At 43.8% G+C, this 24,811-nt stretch overlaps 1 protein-coding gene across 4 annotated transcripts in view; it reads left to right on the forward strand.

Moving 5' to 3' along the window:
- Positions 1-24,811, forward strand: part of MINK1 (misshapen like kinase 1) — a 302,641-nt gene that overhangs the window by 250,900 nt on the left and 26,930 nt on the right. For all 4 annotated transcript variants that reach the window (XM_030186952.1, XM_030186954.1, XM_030186955.1 and 1 more), the window contains 6 exons: positions 6,346-6,434; positions 11,370-11,533; positions 18,153-18,258; positions 19,055-19,195; positions 19,951-20,062; positions 22,179-22,349. In XM_030186952.1, the coding sequence (XP_030042812.1) occupies positions 6,346-6,434; positions 11,370-11,533; positions 18,153-18,258; positions 19,055-19,195; positions 19,951-20,062; positions 22,179-22,349 (783 nt within the window). The remainder of the gene's footprint in view (positions 1-6,345; positions 6,435-11,369; positions 11,534-18,152; positions 18,259-19,054; positions 19,196-19,950; positions 20,063-22,178; positions 22,350-24,811) is intronic.

Below are 24,811 nucleotides of genomic sequence, written 5' to 3' on the forward strand. Positions count from 1 at the left end.
GGGTCAGACCAATGGTATCCTGCTTCCAGCAGTGGCCAATCCAGGTCACAAGTACCTGGCAGAAACCCAATTAGTAGTACGATTGGCAGAACCCAGTTAGTGGCACTGTGGTAGCATACAAAAGAAACATAAAATAATAGATAAAATTGTAAACAGTATAAAATAGTCTACAAACGTTTAGCCCATTATGTTCTGTGGATCTGGGCAGATATTAGTAAATTAACTCCGTTGAGTGTTTATAGTAAGTCAAAGGGCCCTTAATTTGGAAATTTTCTATTAAATATTTGTTTTCTGATCAGTTTAGTTCCTAGCAGGGGTGTATCTGGAGTCCGGCGGTAGGGGGGTGGGGGGCAGAGCCAGAGGGAGGGGACACATTTTAGCCCCCCCCCCCCCACCGCCACCACCGACTCTCTCCACCCCCTCCCGCCGTCAACCCTCCCCCGCTGCTTACCTTTGCTGGCGGGGGGCCCCAACCCCCGCCAGCCGAGGTCCGCTTCCTCCTGCCTTTAAAAATATTTCTTCTGTTGGCGGGGGACCCCAACCCCCGCCAGCCGACCCGAAGTCACACACACACTCTCTCTCATACACTCTCTCTCTCTCACAGTCAATGTCTTTCTCTCTCTCACTCTCACACACTGTCTCTCACACACTCTGTCTCACACTGTATCACATTCACTCTCTATGTGTCACACAGTCACTCACACACTCTCTTGGTCTCATACACTCAGTCTCACACACTCTCTCTCTCGCACACACTGTATCTGTGTGAAACACACTCTCTCTCTCACACTGTGTCTCACATACGCACTTGCACACACTCTCTCTCTCACAGACACACTCGCACCCAGACTCACTCTCTCTCTCTCTCTCTCTCACACACATACACACACTTGCATATTCAGTCACTCTCACATACACTCTCTCAAACATACACACTCCGAGGAAAACCTTGCTAACGCCCGTTTCATTTGTGTCAGAAACGGGCCTTTTTTACTAGTACATAATAAACACAGAAAACTCCTCTTACTCAGTCTATAATAACAAAGGCATCAACCCCATACCTTCACAAACAGATATGTTTTCAAACCTTTACAGAATTTTCATATTTTTATATAAAGAAAGGTAGCAGCTTGAACCCTAGTAGTTTGACAGCTAGATCCAGCAAGACTATTGTTAGGGGTCACCAGGTGCCATTTTGAACCCAGGGCAGGAACGATGGGGGAGATCATTCCTGCCCCTTTCACTGCCTCTCCCTAGTAATTCCCAGGAGGCTTATTTGAGGTGGGGGTTACCTTTGGGTTAGAGATAGGGGGAGAAAGGGGTTTTGTGCACCAATAATGTTAACTCGGGCACATTTAAGAAGGCTCTTTTGGAGCATTAGGCTGTTTCTTTGTACTTTTCATGGCACATATGTGGTTGTATTAATGAGTGCATAATATAAATATGTAACCTATTTAGGCAATAATTGTTTATTAATTACTTGTACAGTGCATTCACAACATATTCATTGCTGTGCAGAAATATACAGGAGATGGTCACTGATCCTTGGAGCTTACAATGCAGTTATGACAGAGAAGATACACAAGACAAAAAGCAAATAAGAGGGTACAGATCCCTGTGGTTCACCACTATTCACCCTCCTCTATTGAGAAAAGTGGCCATTTAACCCTACCCTCTGTTTTCTGTGCAATAGCCAGTTCCTAATCCACAGAAGGACCTTGCCTCCTATCCCTTGTCTTTTTAATTTTCTCAGGAGTCTCTCATGAGGAACTTTGTCAAAAGCTTTCTGAAAATCTAGATACACTACATCAGCCAGCTCACCATTATCCACATGTCTAGTCATGCCTTCAAAGAAATGAAGCAAATTGGTGAGGCAAGACTTCTCTTGGCTGAATCCATGCTGACTCTGTCCTATTAAACCATGTTTGTCTATGTGTTCTGTAATTTTATTCTTTATAACAGTTTTCATTATTTTGCCCGGCACTGAAGTCAGATCACCCCTGGAACCCTTTTAAAAAATTGGCGTTACATTGGCCACCCTCTAGTATTTAGGTACTATGGACATTTTTAATGACCGGTTACAGATCACTAACAGGGATTTAATGTTTGTGTTTTTTAGTACCCTATGGTGTATACCATTTGGTCTCTGTGATTTATCACTCTTTAATTGTCGTTTTGACTCGGTACGTCTTCAGGGTTCACCGAAATTTCTTTCAGTTTCTCTGCATCATCACCCGTGAAAACCATTTCTGGTACAGGTAGATCTCTTACATCTTCTTCCATAAAAACTGAAGCAAAGAATTCATTCAATCTCTCCACTATGGCAATTGTCCTACCCAAGTTCCCCTTTTGTTCCTTTATGGTCTAACGGCCCCACAGATTCCCTCACTATACTAGCCCCTGCTGTGCTTTAGATGCTATCTGTTAATGCTGTAGGCTGTGGCAGAAAGTTCAAATGTTAAAACTGTGAGGAAAAGGGTATGGAGACTAGTTAATAAAGTTTGCTATTTTAAATTCTGTCTTTATCAAGGAACCTACAATACCTCTTTTAAACCCCAAACTTTTAAGTTACCAAACCACAGTACACAAAATGTTCACTTACCCAGGGAAATGTCCTCTTCTCTCAAAATTTCTCAGAAAGAAAGTTACCTAGGACCTTTCCTCTCTATATAGTTTGGATTCCAAGGGGACTGCTTCAAACAGACCCTTTGAAGCTAACACAGTAATCAGGTTGCTTTAGTAAACTTTGCAGCTATTCTACTACCTTCCTCACACCTTAATTAACACCTAATCCAGTTCAGTAGCACTGCTACCTCTCCCCCAGGCAAATAACAGAAAGTAACTTTCTTTTAAGACAAAGTTTATGCCCCGCTACTATCATTTTTAATGCTCTTGGCTGTTACAGTTAAGTTTGTACCTCTAGAAGAAAGTTTCAGTTTTAAAAAACTATGGGAAAAAGGGTTGTATAGTATGGAAACTAGTTAATAATAATTGCTGTTGCTTCCGGGGTTTTTTTTTTTTTTTTTTAATGAAGACTAACTAGGCCCTGCTGTGCTTTCTAGAGGCAATGTTGTAGGCTTGTGGCAGAAAGTTCAAGTTTTAAAACTATGGGGGGGAAAGGTATGGAGACTAGTTAATAAAGTTTGCTTTTTAAAATTCTGGCTTTATCAATAAATCTACAGTATCTCTTTTAAACCCCAACTTTTAAGTCATCAAAACACAGAGTTAAAAAAAGTTCAGTTACCCAGAGAAATTTCTTCTTCTCTCAGAACTTCTCAGAAAAGTGAGGCAGTTAATATTGATTGCCAAAACACCTTGTCTTTTTTGTTTTTTTTCCCTGACATTTCTACTATCGTGCTTCAGGATGCTGGTTGCATGAGCCTTGATATTGGTGAGTTTTCTATTGCTTGCTTGGTGCCTTCACTCATTTGCATACTCCACCTCCTCCCTTCAACCCCTCTTTCCCATTCCTGTGTTCTGGGGAAACTGGTCCTTCTTCCAGTGACACAGGTTACACTCACCTCTGCAGATCACTCCAGCTCTCCCACATACTGCACACGCCCATCATGTACCCTCTTGTGACGTTTTAGTTGTTCTCCTGAATTTCGTATCAGTATGCTCTAAATCTTTTCTCATTTGTGAGTTAATCAAGGATTACGCTTGTTTTCTTTTATGCCTTATAAAAACCTGGATCAAAGTAGGAGAAGAAGCACATCTCTGCTCCTGCCTTCCTCCTGACTTCAACGTTCTCCCTGTCTCCCGGCCCTCCAGACTAGGGGATGGTCTAGCTAGTATTCATACTTTGGATCTAAAAGTTTCTGAAGTCCCTTACCCTTTCTCATACCCTGAACTTTTGATTACTAGGATTGATACTCCCGAGCCCCCTTATATTCCTATCTTCTACTGTCCTCCCTCTGTTTCAGCTGAGAGGTGGGACTTCTGTTTGCAGACTCTTTCTGAGGCATCTGTACGCTAGTCTAACCTGCTGGTACTTGGCGATTTCAGTGTGCATGTAGATGATCCTGGTAGCAGTAGCACTAGATGCTTTCTCGACCTCCTGTCTGATCTTTTGATGCATCAGTGGGTCACCTTGCCAACCCACTATGCAGGCCACACTTTAGATCTTGTCCTTACATTACAGGATTCCACTCTGTCTTCTCTTTGCTCCATCCCTGTTTCCTGGTCTGACCATTCCCTCCTCCTTTTTAAGCTTGTTCAGTTACCATCTGTTGATTTATCCCCTCCAGCAACGGGTTCGTGGACAAGGGCCCACCATCAGATTGATATTGGTTCCCAATTTCTTCACTCTATCGTTAAGTGACCAGACTGAAACCTGGCACACTATTTTAGAACAAGGCCTTAATGCCGTCGACCCTAAAACCTACCATGCCCCTAAATCTATTAAGACTAACTCTTGGTACACTCCCTCCCTTCGTTTTTTAAAGTGCTAATTCCGCCTTGCTGAACGACTTTGGAAGAAATAAAAAACTCCTCTATCTCTGCGAAAGTGTAGAGATCTCCACCATATTATAATACTCAACTGAAAAAAAAAAAAAAAAAATGTTGCTAACAGACTCTTCAAATCATCTAAACCTACTAGGGAACTATACTCTGTGCAATGATTTTAGAAGGCAGTGTAGGGATTTTACACAAGGGAAATGTGCCACAAGATAAATACTGTTAGCAAGGCAGAATTATTAACTATGCTGGATTAATAGTAACTCACTTTGATTGAGGTTCAGATGTATTCTTTCTGCTGCTGGCTGGAGTGATGAAGGAAGTCTTTTCTCTGTTGCTGGATGGTGGATCCTTTGTTGGGGAAAGAAGTCTTTTTGATTGCAGAGTTGCTGCAGGGTCCAGAGCAAATAAGGAAGAAGAGAAAAAAAAGGCAGAGACTGTGTTCCAGTTTTTATAATAATTCCTATTGGGCCATAAGGGTTGATCATGTGGGGTGTATTGATTAAATCAAAATGCAGGGATAGGTGAAACGTATTCTTTCTGGTTTTGCAGATGGGAGCATAGTAGCTGGTCACATATTTACTGGCTGACCAATTACTGGGTGGTAATAAACACCCCAGAAAGTACTTGACAGGATTAGGTGGGTCATTGTCTGTGAGTTTCAGGTAGATGGTCTGTCTTTTGTTATCCTGGCTCTTTGATTTCTGTTACTATGTGAACCCTGAATGGTGGTGATCAGCCAGTTCTGTTGTTCCAGGCTTTCAGTGGTCTGAAGGAGGATGGTGAAGGTCAGATCTGTTTTTTTAGTTGCATAACACATTTTTATATATCTGTTTCTGTTTTCCAGCAAAATCAGTAACTCTGAAAATTCATCAGATATCTTGATTCTTAGAGACAATATTAACATAGTAATAATTATACTAGATCCTGTAGTGCCTGCTAGATTCAGTGTGTACATCTGGGGGCGTAGCCAGACCTTGACGGGAGGGGGGTCCAGAGCCCAAGGTGGGGGGGCCCATTTTAGCCCCCCCTGCCGCTGCCAGGTACCTTTGCTGGCAGGGGTCCCCAACCCCCGCCAGCCAAAGTCTTCTTCTGCGCCGGTCTCCGGTGCATTCGCCGATCTGTGCTGTGAGTCCTAACTGACGTCCTTCATGCACGTTCCAGTCAGAACTCACAGCAGAGATCAGTGAACGCACCGGAGACTGGCAAAGGTAGGCGATGGCGGGTTGTTGGCGGCGAGAGGGGGGTTCGAGAGGGTTGTTGGTGGCGGGGCGGGGGTCAAAGTTGGGGGGGGGGGCAGCGGCCCAGGGGGGGGGGGCTAAAATGTGCCCCCTCACCTCGGGCTCTGGACCCCCCTCCTGCCAAAGTCTGGCTACGCCCCTGCTCTCAAGTAAATATGAACTTTAAGACTTGCACTGTTGGGGAAGTTTCATAAAAAGTATGCACAAGAAATAGTTTTAAGTAGCGACACTGATGATGAAGAATGCTTTCTGAACATGAAATTATGTGAATGTATATTTTCTTATATATCAGAATATTTTTGTGATGTGGTTCAATTTTCAGATTATTCATTATGGTGTTTTCCAGGGCTGCTGCTTTTGTAATGGCCACACAGTGTAGCACTCTAAATCTTCATCAAAAGCAAAAACAGAAAATAAAAAGGCTGGTGCCCTCACTAGAAGACAGCTATGCCCATCCTAGTAGCTAGTTTGGTTGTAATACTGTGATAACGTTGCCTCTGACAGTGTATACAGTCGTAGCCTTTCCTGTTTCCACTGTATACAGTATTAGTCTCCTGACTGCTTTTTTCCCTGAGATGCCTTGTTTTTGCTGATCCTGGAGATTTGAATCTAATCTGTCTCACACTGTGTTTTTATTTGTTGACAGCAACCTCTAAGATTGAAAGCTCCCCGATTCTTTCCCACGTGAGCAAACCCAAGCCTGAGGACCATCGATCCCGTCCTGGACGGCCTGCAGTAAGCCTCGGGATGCGTTTTTTTTTTATTTTTTATATCCCGCCAAGTGCCGTATGTCAGCTGGTTTCTAAGCACAGGAGTCAGGGTCCTTACAGGGGTTCAGATATGCACTGGGATACATTAGCAAAGTAGAAAAAAGTTAATCCACAGAATTAGCAGTTCATCCCTGATATGCAACTGGGAAAAATTCTGTTCAGTTCAATTTTATGTATTTATTTATTTATTATTTCTTTATAAAGATATTCACTCAGTATGTTGTACAGTAGGTACAATGTAACATAAAACTTACAATTTTGTTAACAGCATAGCAATAGTAAAATGACTAAGTACAAACATAAATACAATGAATGAGGTAAACTTGAAAACAGTAAATTGAAACTTAATAATAGGACTACCATGAAATAGGATCAAAAATATACATATTTAACAGCACTGAAATTCAAATAATAGAGATATAATACGATGTAAGCATAATAGTGATGGAATATCTAATAAGCACACATTAGAACGTTCAAATAACATAGATATGATGCTAATGCTTTTCTACAATAGAGCTTACCGTATAGCTGAGGGGCCAAGTGCAGATATATAGATGGGGACAAAATTCCAACAGCCCTTCCTTCTGTTTCCCCCCTTCCCCTCCTCCTCACACTACTTGCCTAACTTTCTTCTCATTGCAAGCAACAGTTACCAGTGGTTCTCAACCCAAGGTTTGGAACACATCTGTGGTACTCAGAAACGTGAGCACGACTGACTGGTTTTTCAGTACCATTAATGTTGCCCGAGTGTTTTTGAATAAATTGGAATACATCCAGCCAGAAATATTTTCAGGCTATCCGTAATAAATGTGCATGTGGTACACTTGCAGACGCTCACTCCATTGTGACAAATTAATCTCATCCATAATCTTTGTAGATAGTCTGAAAATCAGACTGTCTAGTTGAGAACCATTGATACACATAGACCAATAAGAGAGCTGCTTGCTCCTGGAAATGTTTTAAGCCCTATTTGCTCATTGCAGGGCAGTTGCACATATGAGCAGATATTTAGATAATGTGCCTTTTTGTATGCTGTTCAAATAAGGCAACTGTGTGGGGCTCATTACTTGTGCTGAAGCTGTGAAACGGTAACAGGTACCCTAGCTTTCTTCCAGGGCCACCAAGAGAGGAGTTGGGGGGAGGGGGCAAGATTCCCCAGGACTGCCCTCCAATAGGACTCTGTGTTGGCAATCAAAAGAGACTGCTCTGTTGGCCACAGGTCCTTCTTTCTGCGGCGTCCTGCCTATCCAGAAACAGGAGGCGGGACACGTCAGGAAGAAGGACCTATATCCAGCAGAGCGCGCACTCATTCACTGCTGCAGGAGGATGGCAGCGGCTGGGCCCTGAAGATTATTTTTCCCCCCGGCCCAGCTTTGTCTCTGAGGCCCTGCTTTCTTCTTTTTTATTTTCTTGATTTTGTAGAACAGGAGCAACCTCCAGTACATACAAATCACACAACCACACGTATACCAAGTGCTATATTTTGTACCTTAGGTTGCCGACAGTACTAGACAAGGCATTGCATTATTGAAGGTGTTATCCTTCTATTGCTGACCTGCTAGGTAGGACAAGAGGAGGTGCCACATTCGGAAGCATTGTCCTTCTAATGCTGACACAGGATGAGAGTATTTGTATTCTTTGGGGGAAGGGACTGGTTGAGCTGCATTTGTTTACATAATAATGACTTTTAACTCAATCCTTTTCTTTTTTTGTATGCTGCTCCATCAGAGCTATAAGCGAGCAATAGGCGAGGTTAGTGTACTCGGTTTATCAGTGTGGAGGGGGGGCTTGTGCGTATGTGCATACATGTCTGCTTTGCTGTGTGCCATGCATGAGGTGAAGTTGTTCTCATTAATATTCATATGAGGGAGCCACCCAAAGGTGGAGGAACAAAACCACCACTACAGGAAAACACAAAGGAGTAGGGTGTGTGATGGCCCTTCCAACAATGAGAAACCAGGAGACTTGAGTCCAAAACAAGGAGTTTATTGTAGCAAATGCACCACTAAGACTTGACACGGTGCCGTATTTTGGCGTTTCCAACTGCTTCAGGAGTCTATTCGCAGCTTAATAGAACCAAAGGTAATCAATATCTCTTCAGAGTTAAAGGTAGTGTTGGTACTTTAATATTAAAAGTGCACTTTGTAGCAATGTTTTTCTCCAACAAAGTACACTCATAAAAAGCAGTCCTATCTTTGCCAAATTAACTATTCGGTCCATTGTAGTCAACTGATCCTTTTAAGTCAGCGTCCTCACGCTGACTCCAGCTCATGCTCGTAACACCATCTCATTTCAGGAGTACTGGCCAAGTTTTCCGTGCCACTTATGTGTGATTATAAAAGATGCTGTGTTTTAGGTGTATAAAAATAGATATTACTTGGTAAGCTTGTTAAGTGCATACTATGCTCACTGCTTCATGCATATGAAACACACCCAAGTCTTCCTACTTGGGAATCCCAGTAAATGTTTTAATAAAGGTTACAGGGTCATAGATTTGATATACTGCCTTTCTGTTCTTTCTCTTTTCCTGGAGGGCTCACAGTTTTTGTACTTGGAGCAATGGAGAGTAAAGAAGACTTGCCCATGATCACATGGAGCTGCAGTGCGAATCAAAACCCGGTTCCCCTGATTCTGAGGCCACTGCACTAACCATTAGGCTACTCTTCCACAAATAGATCCTCTCTCATTCCTGCTACCCACAAGCCGTGAATGACTCATGGGGCCACCACAGGTGTGATGGTTTCAACGACAGGCCTTAACAGGGATTGCCAGTGCCACCCCAGGTCATTCCAAGACGTTGGAGGGTTAAAGTGGCTTGCCCAAGGCCACAAGGGAGCCATGTGGGATTTGAACCTGGGCCCTCTGGTTCTCAGCCCACTGCTCTAACAATTAGGATACTCTCCGCCCACAAATAAGAGATGAGAGAATTTTATTTATTTTGGGAATGATTAAAGCGACATAGGTTAGTCCTAGTTTTATCTCTGTTGCATCCATGAACTTTTAATTTTAGTAGTTCTTAAGTAAAGCATGAACTCTAATATATAGATGCAAAGTGAGTTTATCTTGTTGGGCAGACTGGATGGACCGTTCAGGTCTTTATCTGCCGTCATTGACTATGTAAAGGGAGTAAACCTGATACTGGCTCAGGCTGTCCCCAAGGTCCTGGAATGAGCTTGTAACCTTTGGGAGGAAATGACCTAATGGAAAAGACTTTATAGAGCTACTTGTCTAAATGTACTGTGTCTTTTAGTTATATTATGTCAAGGTAAAAGTGGAAGACCATGTTGCAACAGTATATATATTTCTTCAATGGGAATTATGTGAAGGTAGACAACTGATGCTGCTATAGTTCAGACTTGATGTGCTTTCACTAAGGAAAGCAACACTGGGCCTTCAAGACTAGGACAACAGGAGTTCTTTATTGACAAAAGGACCCGACACGGGCCGTGTTTCGGCGTCAAACAACACCTGCCTCAGCGGTCAAAATTTGATTCTGCAGTATATAAATTGTGTTGGTCAAATGCCTATCTCAAAAGTGGAGGAGTGGCCTAGTGGTTAGGGTGGTGGACTTTGGTCCTGGGGAACTGAGTTCAGTTCCCACCTCAGGCACAGGCCTGTGACTGGGCAAGTCACTTAACCCTCCATTGCCCCATGTAAGCCGCATTGAGCCTGCCATGAGTGGGAAAGCACGGGGTACAAATGTAACAAAAAACAAAACAAAACACAAGATTGAAACCTTCGAAGAAGTTTGCCGTAACACTGAAAAAAGCTCCGGTAGAAAGCCAGTGAAAGCAGTCAGATAGTCAAACTACCTCCGTTTGGGGCCTTTTTCCAAACTTTAAAAGAAAGGGGTTTGACTGACTGCTTTCACCGGCTTTCAACAGGAGCTTTTTTCAGTGTAACGGCGAACTTCTTCAAAGGTTTCACTCTTATGTGTTGAGATATAGGCATTTGATCAACACAATTTATATACTGCAGAATCAAATTTTGACCCCTGAGGCAGGCGTTTGACGCCGAAACACGGCCCGTGTCAGGTCCTTTTGTCAATAAAAAACTCCTGTTGTCCTAGTCTTGAAGGTCCAGTGTTGCTTTTTTTGTTTGTATACTTTGGTTGTATGCTGTATTGCCCTCTCTATTTGTTCTTTCACTAAGGAACTCATTTTCAAGAGAAAAAAGTTTTAAAAGTGGCATAAATTGGCATTTGGATGTTTTCTTGCCAAAATGTTCAAATCGCTATTTTCAAAAAACATTTTCTAAACATTTTTCTGTGCTGTTCGTTCACAGTGCGTTCAAATCACAAGAGGGCATGATAGGGGCGGGATTCGGGTGTTCCTAATACTTGGACATTTTTTTGCCATAATGGAACAAACCAAAAATGTCTGGTACTACAGTTTAAGTGTCAGTTTAAATGTTTTTATCATGACTAAGGAAAAGGTGCCCTAAATGACCAGATGACCACTGGAGGGATTAATACATCAAAAAATGGCCCAGTGTGACAGGAATGTTCTTTTTAAAATCTTTATTTTTCCAGAGTTCTCATAATTAACATAACTAACAGACCGACCGACAAATCCCTGTTTCAAGACTGTATCAGGGACGTTTCTACAACCAACCATAAAATTTTATATCAAAACATATTCATCAATCAATATATACAAAAATATAGAAAACTGAACAATCTTCAAGTACTCACGCCAAGCGTCAGCTCACAGCTTTCTTCCATATTTTCCAAGATGGCACTGGTGTGAGGATGCTGAATTAAAAGGATCAGCTGACTACAATGGACCATTCACACATTCACAACGTTATGGCATTATGGTTGGAAGAAGGATTAACACTGATGCGACACTTCCCTAACTCCTGGGTAACCAGTTTCTCTATCATCTCCTCCCCAAAGGATTATGGTTTGCTGAAGGATCGTGGTGAGGATGCTCCCAAGCCTCAGCGAAAAGCCATGGATTATTCCTCCTCCAGCGATGAGGTGGGGAGTAGTGAAGAAGATGACGAAGAAGAGGGGGACACAGACAGACAGGATGAAAGCCGTGACAGCTCTGGTCCAAGGTAAGAGGTAGAGCTTCTGACAAAGTGTTTCTCTTTTCATAAATGAAACAACAGATCATCCCTATGCCCATTCAGCCTCTGCTTCATTTTCCCTTCCTCTTGCAGTACCATGAGCCCTACTCTGTCTCCATCTTTACTCTTTGCATTCCCACAGCTAATAATCCTCTCTGTCTGCACTAGGCTTTGATGCTCGCTCCTCATTTACAGAGCATTCTCTGTTTCTGTTCCAGGTTTTACCACTTACTCATCCATGATTGATGATATGTGACTGTTCACACTTTCATACATTTATACTGTTTTTTGTTCCACCACCTTCACTTGGTATTGAAACTATTCACCTAAAAAATGTTGGGCGTGAAAATGCTGGGCTCCTAAATTTGTGACCTGTTTTCAGCTGAAAGTTCTTGATTTAGATGCTCAAAAGTTTTGCTTATAAATTTAGGATTGCTTATATTTATGAGCCTAGTGCTGAAAATAAGTGCTAAGCTCCTTTTTTCTGTATCCTAAATTTGGTTCAATTTTTCAAAAAATACTACATAAACCTCCCTACCTTCTCCCATCCCTGCTGCCTATCCCACAACACTGGGATCATATCCCTGTAGACACTACAGTCTCCAGCAGAGCCCCTACCATCTCCATGGGAAAGACAACAATAAGAGGAAAGAACAGAGAAATTTGTACAGAAAATTTCAAAGGCTCTATGCCTAGGATGGCATGGCTTCCAGGGAATAAAAAATATTACCATTCATTCCTTCAGTCTTGCAATGCTCCAGTGAAATCATGGCGCTGCCAGCTCATGACCTCCTTCAGGATCTTTTGGAAAGCCCCCTTGTCAATTCAACCTATGTCAAGACAGCTGAAGCTCAGTTACAAAGTTCTACCGGCACCAGGGTATGACCAGGACCAGCTCCCCTCTTTGGTTGTGTCAGAAGTGGCATTAAAACATACCAAAATGGAGAACACGTGATGCCGCGCTTCTGAGCGGACATAAGTGAGACAAGCTCCCAGGCCTCGATCCCCGAACTCTCTTCTTGTAAAGCTATCTTCACCAAACTTTATCCTAGACGGGCTGCCAAGTGACACATCAACACTCTGAAGATGAGTGTCTGAAGGATATATGGCATCTAAACCCCAGAGTCGGCAACGAGAAATCACGGCAGTCAGATGTGAGGAAGATGGCGGAAGGGGGCAGTCATGGGCCTTCGACAGTAGGCTCGGCTTGGGTGGCAGAAATAGTCTTGGAGGTGACCCAAGCCATAGAATCCTCGCTAGACAAGAAATTACAAAATATCCTAGATGGACCGATGGAGTTGATACGAGGAGAGTTTTTCGCTCACTGCCAACGAGTATCAAACCTGGAAGACCTTGTGCAACAAATGACTATGGCGAATGCTACCTTTTGATCTAGGCTGTCGGACCTGGAGAACAAGCTGGATGGAATCGAAAATAGATCCCGCTGAAGAAATCTCAGGTTGGTTGGCTTACCGGAGTCCATTACGAATACAGAACTCCGAGGTTTTCTGGAAACTTGCTTAGTTAACGCGTTGCAGCTTCGTTCCAAGGTGGGACCCCTGCATACAGAAAGAGCACACCGGTTGGGTACCTGATGATAGCCAGACTCCAGACCCAGGGTGGTGATATTCAAACTTCTAAACTATTTACATAAAACTGAAGTGCTGCGGGCCATTAGATCTCATAGCCCCCTTAACTTTGAAAATAAGACTATATTATGCTTTCAAGATTTCTTATCCAGGGTACCATCTTTGAGGAAGGCCTACGTGCCAATTTTCTCGGACCTTCATCAATGTCACATCCAGTTTGCTCTTCTATATCCAGCCCGCTTAAGTGTTCATGGATGGCAAATCCATTTTTTTGATATGCCAGAGACAGAGACTTTCTGAGGCAGCTACCATCTTCTTCGAGGGGTCCTTCCGACTGACTGGAGAATACCGTCAGTGGTCATCGCCTTCTCCACAGACACCATTTCGACTACATGAAAATCGGTATTGGACATTGAAAGATCAGTGACATGCCAGGCATGCTGGTTTCATCTACCCTTGAACCTATGAATGGGTACTGCTTTTTGTTGTGATTTTGCCTATTCCCCCCCCCCCCTTTTTTTTTCCTTACCTTTAAAGAACCAGCTTCACACTATAGACCATAGGGCGGAGTGTTGCGGTGATGTTGGGAAGCAGGTGGTGGCACCCTGAGATCCTCACGCTGCAAGCAACTATTAGACTGTTTAAGATCCTGCGCTTCACCTAGAACTGCTGGCCTGGAGGGGTTAAACTGACAAGTACAGAGATTATTCCCCTATTTTCTCTCTTTTCTTTTTTTCTTCATTAAACGGAAGGCTCTACATCCTGGATAATGGGTTTGCACATGGAGTCCCAATGATCTGCATACTCCGCCCCTCTTTTTGTAGGGAAGACTTTTCAGATATCCCGGAGATCACTAGAATACAAAGGGGACTTGAATCTTTGGAGCTATCTATCAAGAGCAATGTTACTTTACCCCAGACACTATATTACTTCATAGTGGGACAGCATGATAAGCATTAAGACCCCCACCCTCTTCATTTTTTTTAAGAGAGAGGAAGGAGACGGGTATATAAGTTGTCTCTTGAGGAGCACATTGTCATGTCTTAAAGCTTGGTCTGGTGGGGGAATGGGGATTGGGGGGGGGGGGGGTTCTCTGACTTTGTGTCCTTAGTTTCTTGGGCTTAGTGGGCACTATGCGGGGTGCTCAGTGCCGGGGCTCTCTTGCCCCTCCTCTTCGTTTTTTTCAGTGGTTGAGGGGGGACCGTAGGTTGGGACGGTCCTCTCTTTTCATGGTTAAGTCATGGACATGCACATTTATTGTTTTACAAATAGCCCTCGATGCCACTTAAATTTATTTCCTGGAATATTAACGGAGTTACTTCACCTATAAAGAGACAAAAGCTTTTGCAGACCTTGAACCATCATAAAGCAGATCTTGTATTCATGCAAGAAACCCATCTGTCCACTTCAGAGGAAGCCCCAGCAGTTGACCATAAAGCGGGTGTTATGATACTTTTCGGAAGACACTGGATGTTCAGGTTCATGGGTACTGGAAGGCAGTTTCTGGAAGATATCTCCTTGCCAGGGTTACTATAAATAAACGACAGCTGCTTCTTTGCAATGTTTACGCCCCCAATGTGTATGATAAAAATATTTTATGTCGCTGATCCACACTTTTTAGCCCACCATCAGGACATCCGAGTAGTTATAGGGAGGGGGGAGGGGAGAACTTAATGTAGTTCATGATCCGGCTTTTGATAGAACTACCGGACATGGGAATGAGGGCCGGAACTCCTCTTGAGGGATTTCTTTACTTTGTTCGGCCCTAGGTCTTTTAGATATATGGCACACATTACACCCAGGGCCCATGCACCTCAATCGAGAATTGACTACTGGTTGTTATCTAAGACTCTTTTTGCTCAGGTTCAGGATGCTGGAATAGACTCTTACAGTGTCTATTTCGTTTGGTGCTCTGTGTCAATAGGCTCCCGGGCAGACCAGTCATACCATTTGCAATTCCCTACTCATTTATACTGGGACATGGAATTCCGTGAGTATTTATCACACCAATGGTCGGAATATCAGATCACAAGTGCCTTACATGGAGATGACCCGGTGCTTTATTGGGAGGCCACTAAGGCGGTACTCAGGGGCGCCATAATAGCCTATACTAGCTTTAAGAGGAAGGCTAGGGATAGAGAGATTCTCCATATGAAACGTCAGGTATAGAAGGCACGCAGAAAGTTTGGTCACAGTCCTACTTCCGAGCTAAAGACACATTTGATGGCCATGCAGGCCGCCCTTAATGAGCTCCTTCATGCCCGTACGGTTAAATCACTTTATTATTACAGATATCAACTCTTCCTGCATGGCAATAAGCAAGGGAAATTGTTAGCCAATCTCGTATGCAAAAACAGGGTTTGAGGGTGATCATGCAGATAGATAGGGGAGGAGGGAATTTGGCACATACAGATAAGAGAGATAGCAGAGGTTTTCCAAGCATACTATTTGGAAGGTCGGGCATTACCTACTCTAACTGCACATTCCCGAGCTAAGCTTAATGCACCAATGAGGACAAAGTGGGCCAGATTATTCGGCAAAGGGCTCTTTATAAGGCCCCGGGACCGGGCAGATTTCACCTTGAATTCTACAAGACCTTAAACCCTTTGATTACACCCACATTGCAGAATTTGTTTAATAAATTTCTGGATACTGGAGATTGTCTGATTCATTATGCTCGGCGAGGATAGTGGTGCTCTTGAAACCGGGACGGAATCCAGAGCAGGTGGCTTCATACCGGCCCATCTCTTTGTTGAACGTAGAGGCTAAATTGTTTCCAAAAATCTTGGCTAATAGACTAGCACAAATATTGCCTGCTTTGGTGGATGAAAGCCAAGTAGGCTTTGTGAAAGGCTGGTGGTTGGGAGGCGGGGCTAGTGCTGGGCAGACTTCTGCGGTCTGTGCCCTGAAAATGGCAGATACAAATCAAGGTAAGGTATACACAAAAAGTAGCACATATGAGTTTATCTTGTTGGGCAGACTTGACGGACCATGCAGGTCTTTTTCTGCCATCATCTACTATGTTACTATGAGGCTTATTTTCGAAAGGGATCGCCATCGATCTTCCGACAGAAATCGGGAGATCGCCGGCGATCTCTCAATCCCGGCCAAATCGGTATTATCAAACGCAGATTTTGGCCAGCCCCAATTGCTTTTTCGTTGTGGCACCGGCCAGCCTTCAAGGGGGCGTGTTGGTAGGGTAGCGAAGGCGGGAAGGGGACGGAGCGTGCAGGGTTACGAGATGGCCGACTTCACCTTATTATGAAAAAAAACCCTCCGGCTCGAACGAGTATTTCGCCGGGCGGACTTGGTCCATGTATTTTTAAAACCAAGTCCCAAAAAAGAGCCCCAACTGACCAGATGACCATCGGAGGGAAGCGGGGATCACCTCCCCTTACTCCCCAAGTGGTCACCAACCCCTTCCTACACAAAAAAAAAATTAAAACATTTTTTGCCAGCTTGTATGTCAGCCTCAAATGTCATATCCAGCTCCCTGACAGCAGTATGCAGGTCCCTGGAGCAGTTTTTAGTGGGTGCACTGCACTTCAGACAGGTGGACCCAGGCCCATCCCCCCCTACCTGTTACACTTGTGGTGGTTAATGTTGAGCCCTCCAAAAAACCCTAAGACCCACTGTACCCACATGTAGGTGCCTCCTTCAGCCTTTAGGGCTATGGTAATGGTGTAGACTTGTGGGCAGTGGGTTTTGGGGGGGATTTGGTGGGCTCAACACACAAGGGAAGGGTGCTATGCACCTGGAAGCTAATTTGGGTTTTTTTTTTTAAAGATTTTTTTAAGTGCCCCCTAGGGTGCCCGGTTGGTGCTGGCTCCTCCCACGACCAAATGCCTTGCTTTTCGCCAGGTTTGAGATGGCCGGGTCCGGTTTCCATTATGGCTGAAAATCGGAGCTGGCCATCTCATCTACACCCAGCGATCCTATTCTAAACCCGGCGAGCGATTTGGCCTGCGCCAAGCATATTTCGAAAATACGCTTGGCTCCGCCCGCTTACGGCGCCGAGCCTGAAGATGGCTGGCCATCAATTTCACCGGCACCATCCAATTATTCCCCTCCATGTTATGTTACCTAAGGCAGCCCTTTGGGTAAATGGGATATCCTCGCTGCCTTTTCTGATTCAGAGAGGAACCCGTCAGAGATGCCCACTATCCCCGCTCCTTTTCATTCTATCCCTTGACCCACTTCTCCGTGTAATCCGGATATACAAGGGGTATGGATTGGCACTCAGGAATTCAAATTATCTTCGTTTGCGGATGACATTTTGGTACACGTAGTTAACCCCTCCTCGTCTTTGACGCTGGAAACCTCCTTTGATGATTATTCTGAGCCAACTAAAGCAAATGGCTATAAATCTAGAAGATGTAATATAGCAAGTTGACAAAGAGTAACAAATCATTAGGAGTAGGACTGGATGGTATTAACCCCAGATTTCTGAAAGAGCTTAAACAAGTAATTGTCAGCCTAACATTTAAAACAGCATAGTACTTGAGTACTAGAGGGTGGCCAGTGTAGTGCCAGTTTTTAAAAAGGGCTTCAGGGGTTATAGACTGGTGAGCCTGGCATCTGTTTTGGGCACAATGGTAGAAATTACACCAAAATGCAAAATTACTGACCATAATGCTTTAGGAAATCTGGACTGCTCTTTGTTTTTTGCTGTACTAGTTTTTTATTATGTTTTGGTGAATTTATATGTACTTTGGTTTGTTACCCACCTTGGATAAAGCCGGGCTATAAATAAGCATAAACAGACACTACTTAATGGGAATGACTCATGTCATGGCATTAAAATGTTTAGACTTGTTTAAACCATATGAATAAAAGTTAATCAGTTGATACTGTGTGTTTGTATTTTCAGATAGTATTTGACAGAATCCCTAACAAGAGATTCCTTCAGAAATTAAAAAGACAGAACAATAAAGAGTAGGACCAAATGAGAAAAGGTCAATAGGGGAGTGCCTGAAAGCAATGTATACATTCTGACACTGGTGTGCACTCTTTCACAGGAGTGGCAAGGATGCAGACACGGACAGCGTCAGCACTATGGTGGTACATGACATGGAGGAGATTTCAGAGAGCCCCTATGGAGATGGTACTATGATTGTCCAGCGGGTGAGTGCCAGCTCAGACCTTGAGAAACCAAGGGAACAGTTTATAGGGTATGTCTACACACTTTTCTGTATGGTAGGCAGCATTTGATTCTCCATCAGACTACTTCTGCAGGTATCTGCTCCCTCTTACACACTGTCTACAGTTCCGTGTCCCCCCACAGCATTTGCTTCCCCTTTCACCCACGCATACTGAAATATCACCTCTTCCTTATCCCCTGGGATCTCACACATGTTCTTGTCTCCCCTCTCCCCCTTTCCAGTGCTGCGTTCATTGCCCATATCCTATACCGCACTTTGAAGCATTCATCTGCCGTCTCCCCACCACCACATACATACTGCATTTCTACCTCCACCAGATCTCATGCCTACTGTATTTTCTTGGTTACTCACCCAACAACTAATGCCTGTAGCATTTAGTCCCTCCCCCTCCCCAGTATTCCATTCAGTGAAATTTACTCTTCTATCCTCACCCTATAATATTCTATACTCTCAGCATTTGCTCCCCTTCCTATAAGTGATGATTTTCTGTTAGGTCGTATCGGATTGCAAACTCATAACCTGTTGTAACTGACCTAGAATTTTGAGTTTGCTTTCTCTATTGCAGCTGGATTGGAAGGTTGCACTTCAATCCCTACCCCTTGGCCCAGGCCCAGCTTTTTTTTTTTTTCTATTTTTTTTTAAAGAAAATTACTATCGGAACATTTGTTTTCTTCCTCTGGAATTCCACATCTGCGTGACAGGAGTGTGTCTTCCACCTGTGTTCTGCTGGTGATGATTAACTATAGCTTTTTCCTCAGACTCCCGAGGAAGAGCGTGGCATGCTACACACGGACAGCAACGGCTACACTAACCTTCCTGATGTGGTACAGCCCAGCCATTCACCCACGGACTCCAAGGGACAGAGTACCTCTCCTGCCAAGGACAGCAACAGCACTGATGTGAGGCTCCTTTTGGTCATCCCCAATCTCACACTTCTTTTCCACCTAAGTCTGCATTCATAAGCACACATAGAACAATTCTGGGCAACTTGAGCTCCGCTCTCTGCTCAGCCGTGGGTGCTACTGATGTAGCAACGCCCCTGGTGGAAGTAGGATTGTTGGCAGTCATCTGTAGCACCACTTACTGCACTAAATACTAGGGGTGTGCACAGGGCAAAGATTTTTGGTTCTTTTAGCCATTTTCTCCTATTTTCACCCTTTCTTTCTTTTGTTTCACCCATTGTTTAAAGCTTAACATGTTAGAACTTTTTAACATATACTAATTGACTTTAGCATTCATTAAATGAATTTATAGGGAAAGTAATCAAGGTGCGGTAAAAGGAAAACTTTTACTGCACCTTGATTTACCACAGGAGTCACCAGCCTGTAGTATCTCTGTACCACAGGTTGCTGACCCCCCGTGCTAAGGACTAGCACTGCCTCACATGTAGCACTATTCCATTGGCCCAAGAACCATATTTAATGGGTGCCTCTTTGCATTGGCCCCTAGGTGCTTTGAAAATGAGCCCACGTTTGCTCTGTCAGCTTAAAGATGACCTAAGTGTAAATGTATCTCTCGCCCATGTTTCTGTTTATATGCCTGCTCCTTTCCATCTTATCTCTGTGCATTTGTCTCTTCCATTTGTGAAGTATCTGTTGCTTTCTCTTTTGTTCTCGGTTTGCTTCCTTTACATCATGTTACCCTTCTTTTGCAGTATCAGTCACGGGGGCTGGTGAAAGCACCTGGGAAAACCTCCTTCACTATGTTTGTTGATCTCGGGGTCTACCATTCATCAGGTGGGGGAGGAGACACGGTCCCAGTTGCAGGTAACTATTGGGAACAACTTGCTAATAAGTGAGTATTCTCAGCCTTCAGCAACACTGACACACACAGGGTACAGAGAACTGAGGGGTTGATGCAGAAAACTGTGCGTTAGAACCTCTGATTGAAAAGGCTGCAAATGCAAGCTTTCCACAGAAATTTACCACTGCGATGCAGAGAATTTAACAGAGTATAATTTTATGCTATTTAGGAAAATGATGAAAACTCTTTTTTGTGAATGTCACTTCTAAACTGATGTAATCTGTTTATTTGCAGTTGGGTTTGGTAGGTGTTTCTTAGCCGGCATGTTAGCCTAACTCCCATGTGTGAAGGAGAGCACTAAGGATTTTGTTTTAACTGTTGGTGTGGGGGTAGTTGGCGATTTCATATGATGAGGATCTCATTAAATGGGAGGGGAGGATTAGGAGGGGGAAGGGATTTAGGGCCTTTTGGGGAGCACTTAAGTTGGGGAGTTGTGTTTTGGGTGGTGATATCTCATATAGAGCTCAACTCAGGAGAGAACACCTCAGTTATACCAATTGGGGTGTTGAATATTATGGCGAATTGATGTTGTGATATTTAACACTTTGTAGTCTCCTTGGATTGTGCTACCTGTAATTGTATCTGCAATATTGTGTTAGTTTGACACCAATTTATTTCACAATAAAAATAGTTGAAATATATATTTTAAAAAAATGTATATGGTCCTAAGTGTTTTATCTAGTTTTTCTTGTGTGAGATCCGCTTTGAACTCATTGAGTGCTAGCAGAATACAAGAGCAGAGTGTAATGTAATGTATTCAATGAACATGCAAATTACTGCTGCATTAAAGTGTGCTCTATCAGAAAAAAAAAACAGTGTACACTGCAGCAGTAATCTCAGTTCATTATAAAATGGTTCCCTTCCAGTCAGTGTGTGAGCTGCCATGCAAAGGATCACCTCTATCCCCACCCCCCACCACCAGAGTTAACTCCCCTGATCATCTGATTCCTCCCCTTTCCCCCACGAAGATGACTACAAATTCCCCCCTACCCACACACACATACACTTTCCCTGGTGTGTAAAGGCGCCCTGATTCCCCCCCCCCCCCCCCCCGACAAAAAGAATTTCCCTAATATGTAATGGTACCTGTGCCATCTGAATATGTGGTGGTACCTGTGACCCTCTGGGTCCCCTCAGATCCTCTCCTGGTGTACTCTCAAGCACAGGGAGAAACGATTCCATCTCCTCCCTCTATGCCACAATCTTCAAAAATGGCAGAGCTTGCCCCACGCAGTGCATCCTGCCAAATAAGGGAATTTTAGTCTCTGCCCAGACTACCAAAATTCCCTTATTTTGTAGACTGACCCCAACCTAGAATGCCATTTTTGAAGATGATGGTGCATGAGCTAGTGGGCATTGCTCCTGACCCTTCTTGAAGGTACGCTAGGAGGGTTCAGGAACATTGTGGATACCATGAGACACCAGGAAAATTTGGGTGAGGAAGTTCAGGCCTGTCAGAGGGTGCATGGTCAGATTGGGCAGTGAGGGGGGTCTCTTGGGGGAAGGTGTGGGATTGGGGTGCCACTAGACACCAGGAAAACTTTGAAGTGGGTGGTCAGAGGCTCGGGGGGTCACCTAGGAGGTGGGGGACCAAAGATCCAGAGAGCTCTGAGAGGGGGGGGGTGTGCTATAAGTTTTTCTGCCCCTATACAGGAGGGCAAACTAACCTTTCTATATCACCTCAGACCTGGTGGTAAATTTCTTGTGTGTGCTCCCCTTAAAATCTTCTGAATACTTCTCTGCATTGGGGCTAATGACATTCATTTTAATATGTTGTGCACCCTTGTTTAACCATACATGCTAACTCCCATGCTGAACCAGTTTCTACATCATGCATACAGATTGATAATCGTGTGCTTCTGCCTGTGGTAGTTTACTGCGTTGGCCCCTGAGTAAAACATATATAGCAGAGGTATATAGGGAAGAAAATAATAGTAGCACACGTGAGGGGGAAGCTATGCAATACTTCCTAACAGACACAGGAGGGGAGGTTGACCAGATCTGTATTTGGGATAGGTATGTGCATATGTGCCTCTTCCGTCTCCAGGTATTGATTTCCAATTTCTTTTCTTGATTTAGCTGCATTTGTGAGTGGGGATGGAAGTGCACTAGAGCAGTTGAAGTTCGAGGTACGAAAAGGCTCCGTTGTGAATGTGAACCCCACCAATATACGGCCACACAGTGACACTCCAGAGATTCGGAAATACAAGAAACGTTTCAACTCGGAGATCCTCTGTGCAGCATTGTGGGGTGAGAGAAGATGAGCAGATATCTCATGGTCTCAAGCAGAGCACTGACATATAGCCTCAACTCTCCAGAATATGGACAACCAGCGATTTTTTATTTTATTTTATTTTTTTTAAAGGACAGTCCATACAGGTGTGAAACACCTAGTCAGCTGCCTGGGGTTACCCCGTGGCTACTTAGAGGGTCTATCCCCAGCATAGCTCAGGTCCGTCTGCACCTGCCGCTCGTGCTCTACACTAGCATCCTCTTCCTACCGACTGGGTCACAACCACCTCTGGGCAAGTCTCCCGCTCTCAAATTATCCCCAGTGATTTCTAGTTTACTGAAGCCACACTCCCAGAGGACCCAAAGTTCCCAGAAAGTACTCATAGATCCAACACACAAACCACCTGTATTCTTATCAATGCAGACAGGCAGAGGCAATAAACAATTGTTTATTGTCTTAAAAAAATATTGAACAATGAACAAAAAATGTGCAGTCAGCAAACAATAAAAGGTAACTGAAATATGGATCAATTGTAACACTAATTAAACATTTGTTTACTTCCTAAAAAGTACATCTGGAGATCAGGACATATAGCTGCTCACCAGTTATCAAATATAACTGTTTTACAGGGCTTCAGCAAAGAGCTTTCTGTCTCTCTTCTCCTGGGCTGGAAGGAACTGGGGCAAAAGCCAGTACATTTCAAATGAAAAGAGCTCCTGTGCCAATCAGAGCCCAGTCAACAACAACATTTTTAAAAAAGCTGGTTACATCACTACAGGCATTTCCTTTATCTGTGTTAACTAAAGAAGGGAAAGGTCAGTTCTTTGTAACAGCTTAAAACATAACATGCACCACCTGTTGGCCAAATTAGAGAAATGCACTTCAAGATTTAATAAAGGCAATTTTACAGGCTTAAAACACACTCTTCTGTCATGTGTACTCCGCAAAATGCGTATTCTGGGCATCCCATTCAAGTCTGCATATAAGACCTATTTTATTACAGCAATACACATACCCTTTGGGGCTTTTACCCATCTGTCTTTACACCTGCTCGACAAATGTGTGTAGACACCTGGGGCTTGGGAGAGGCATGCTTGATGATGAGGTGCTTACTTTTCTAACAAATCGTCTTCTATTGAGACATAGTTTGACTCTCTGAGAAAGATTCCTCGCCATGTACTAGCGTAACCTGATATTGGTGCACCTAAGTGTGACAGGGATGTGCATAACTTACATTATCCTATAAGTTATGCACATAAGTGGGAGCCCCCATCTATATCCCACCCATGCTTTGCCCCCTTGCAAGTACCAGCCGGCACTTATGCGTCTCAGTGTGCACATCCACATATAAGTGCTAGAATTCTAAAGGAAAAAGATAGGGGAGGACCAAGTCCATTCCAACTCAGGGGTAAACAGGGAAATTTGTTGTCATAAACTTTAAAATAAGACTTGATGCAGATCTGCATTTCGGCACACATGTGCCTGCCTTAGGAGTAATATTGATATGAATGGTAATAAACAGGAATATGGAGAATCTCATATAAAAGGAAAAACAACTCAGCGTCTTCAATGCCAGTATGTAAACTGAAGGAACTGCTTACAATTATGCATGTGACAATAAATTCCTCTGTTTACCCCTGCATTGGAATTGGTCTTCCCCTGTCTTTTTTCTTAGTATTTTTTATGAAAGGGGATTATCATCATCTTTTTTTTTTTTTTTTTTTGGTGGCAGTGCTAGGTCCAACAGCTAGATATTTTTATATTTCAACAGTTAAAATCATTCACAAAACAAATTAATATTCATTCTCATGTATTATTGGTTGTTGGACCAGAAACATTGGTTTTCAGACATGATATGGCTGGAGACTGACTTAATAACATTTTGACAAACATTAAAACCTATTTATTTTAGATAATAGGATATAGTTTAGTATAAAATGGTGGTGTAGCTAGGTGGGGCCACGGGGGCCTCGGCCCCCCAAAAAACTTTTAGCCAGGCCCCTGGTTTTGCTGGTGGGAGTCCCCAACCCCCGCCAGCCGAAGCCTTCTTCAGCACCACGTTCCCTGCCCTGTGCTCTTTCTTCCTCCTGACGTCCAGTACGTTCCTTTAAGTGAAACTGAGCATGCTCAGTTTCACGTAGAGCTTGCACAGGATGTCAGCAAGAAGAAAGAGCAGGGCAGCGAACATGGCTGCGTTGAAGAAGGCTTTGGCTGGTGGGGGTTGAGGACCCTCGTCAGCAAAGGTATTTGCTACTGTGGGGTGCGGCGGGGGGAGCGACGAGGCGGTGAGGGCGAGTGGCGAGGCTTTGGGAGGGCAGGGCGGCAGACTAAAATGTCTCCCCCCCACCTCGGGCTCTGACCCCCCCCTCCCATTGCAAGGTCTGGCTACGCCCCTGGTATAAAATCTTATATTTTTTAAATGTACCAAATTGTTTTAATTTGTGTTTTGAATGTTATTAATGTTGATTTTACCCTGCCT

This window comes from Microcaecilia unicolor, chromosome 14 (genome assembly GCF_901765095.1).
Source record: "Microcaecilia unicolor chromosome 14, aMicUni1.1, whole genome shotgun sequence".
Taxonomy (NCBI): Eukaryota; Metazoa; Chordata; class Amphibia; order Gymnophiona; family Siphonopidae; genus Microcaecilia; species Microcaecilia unicolor.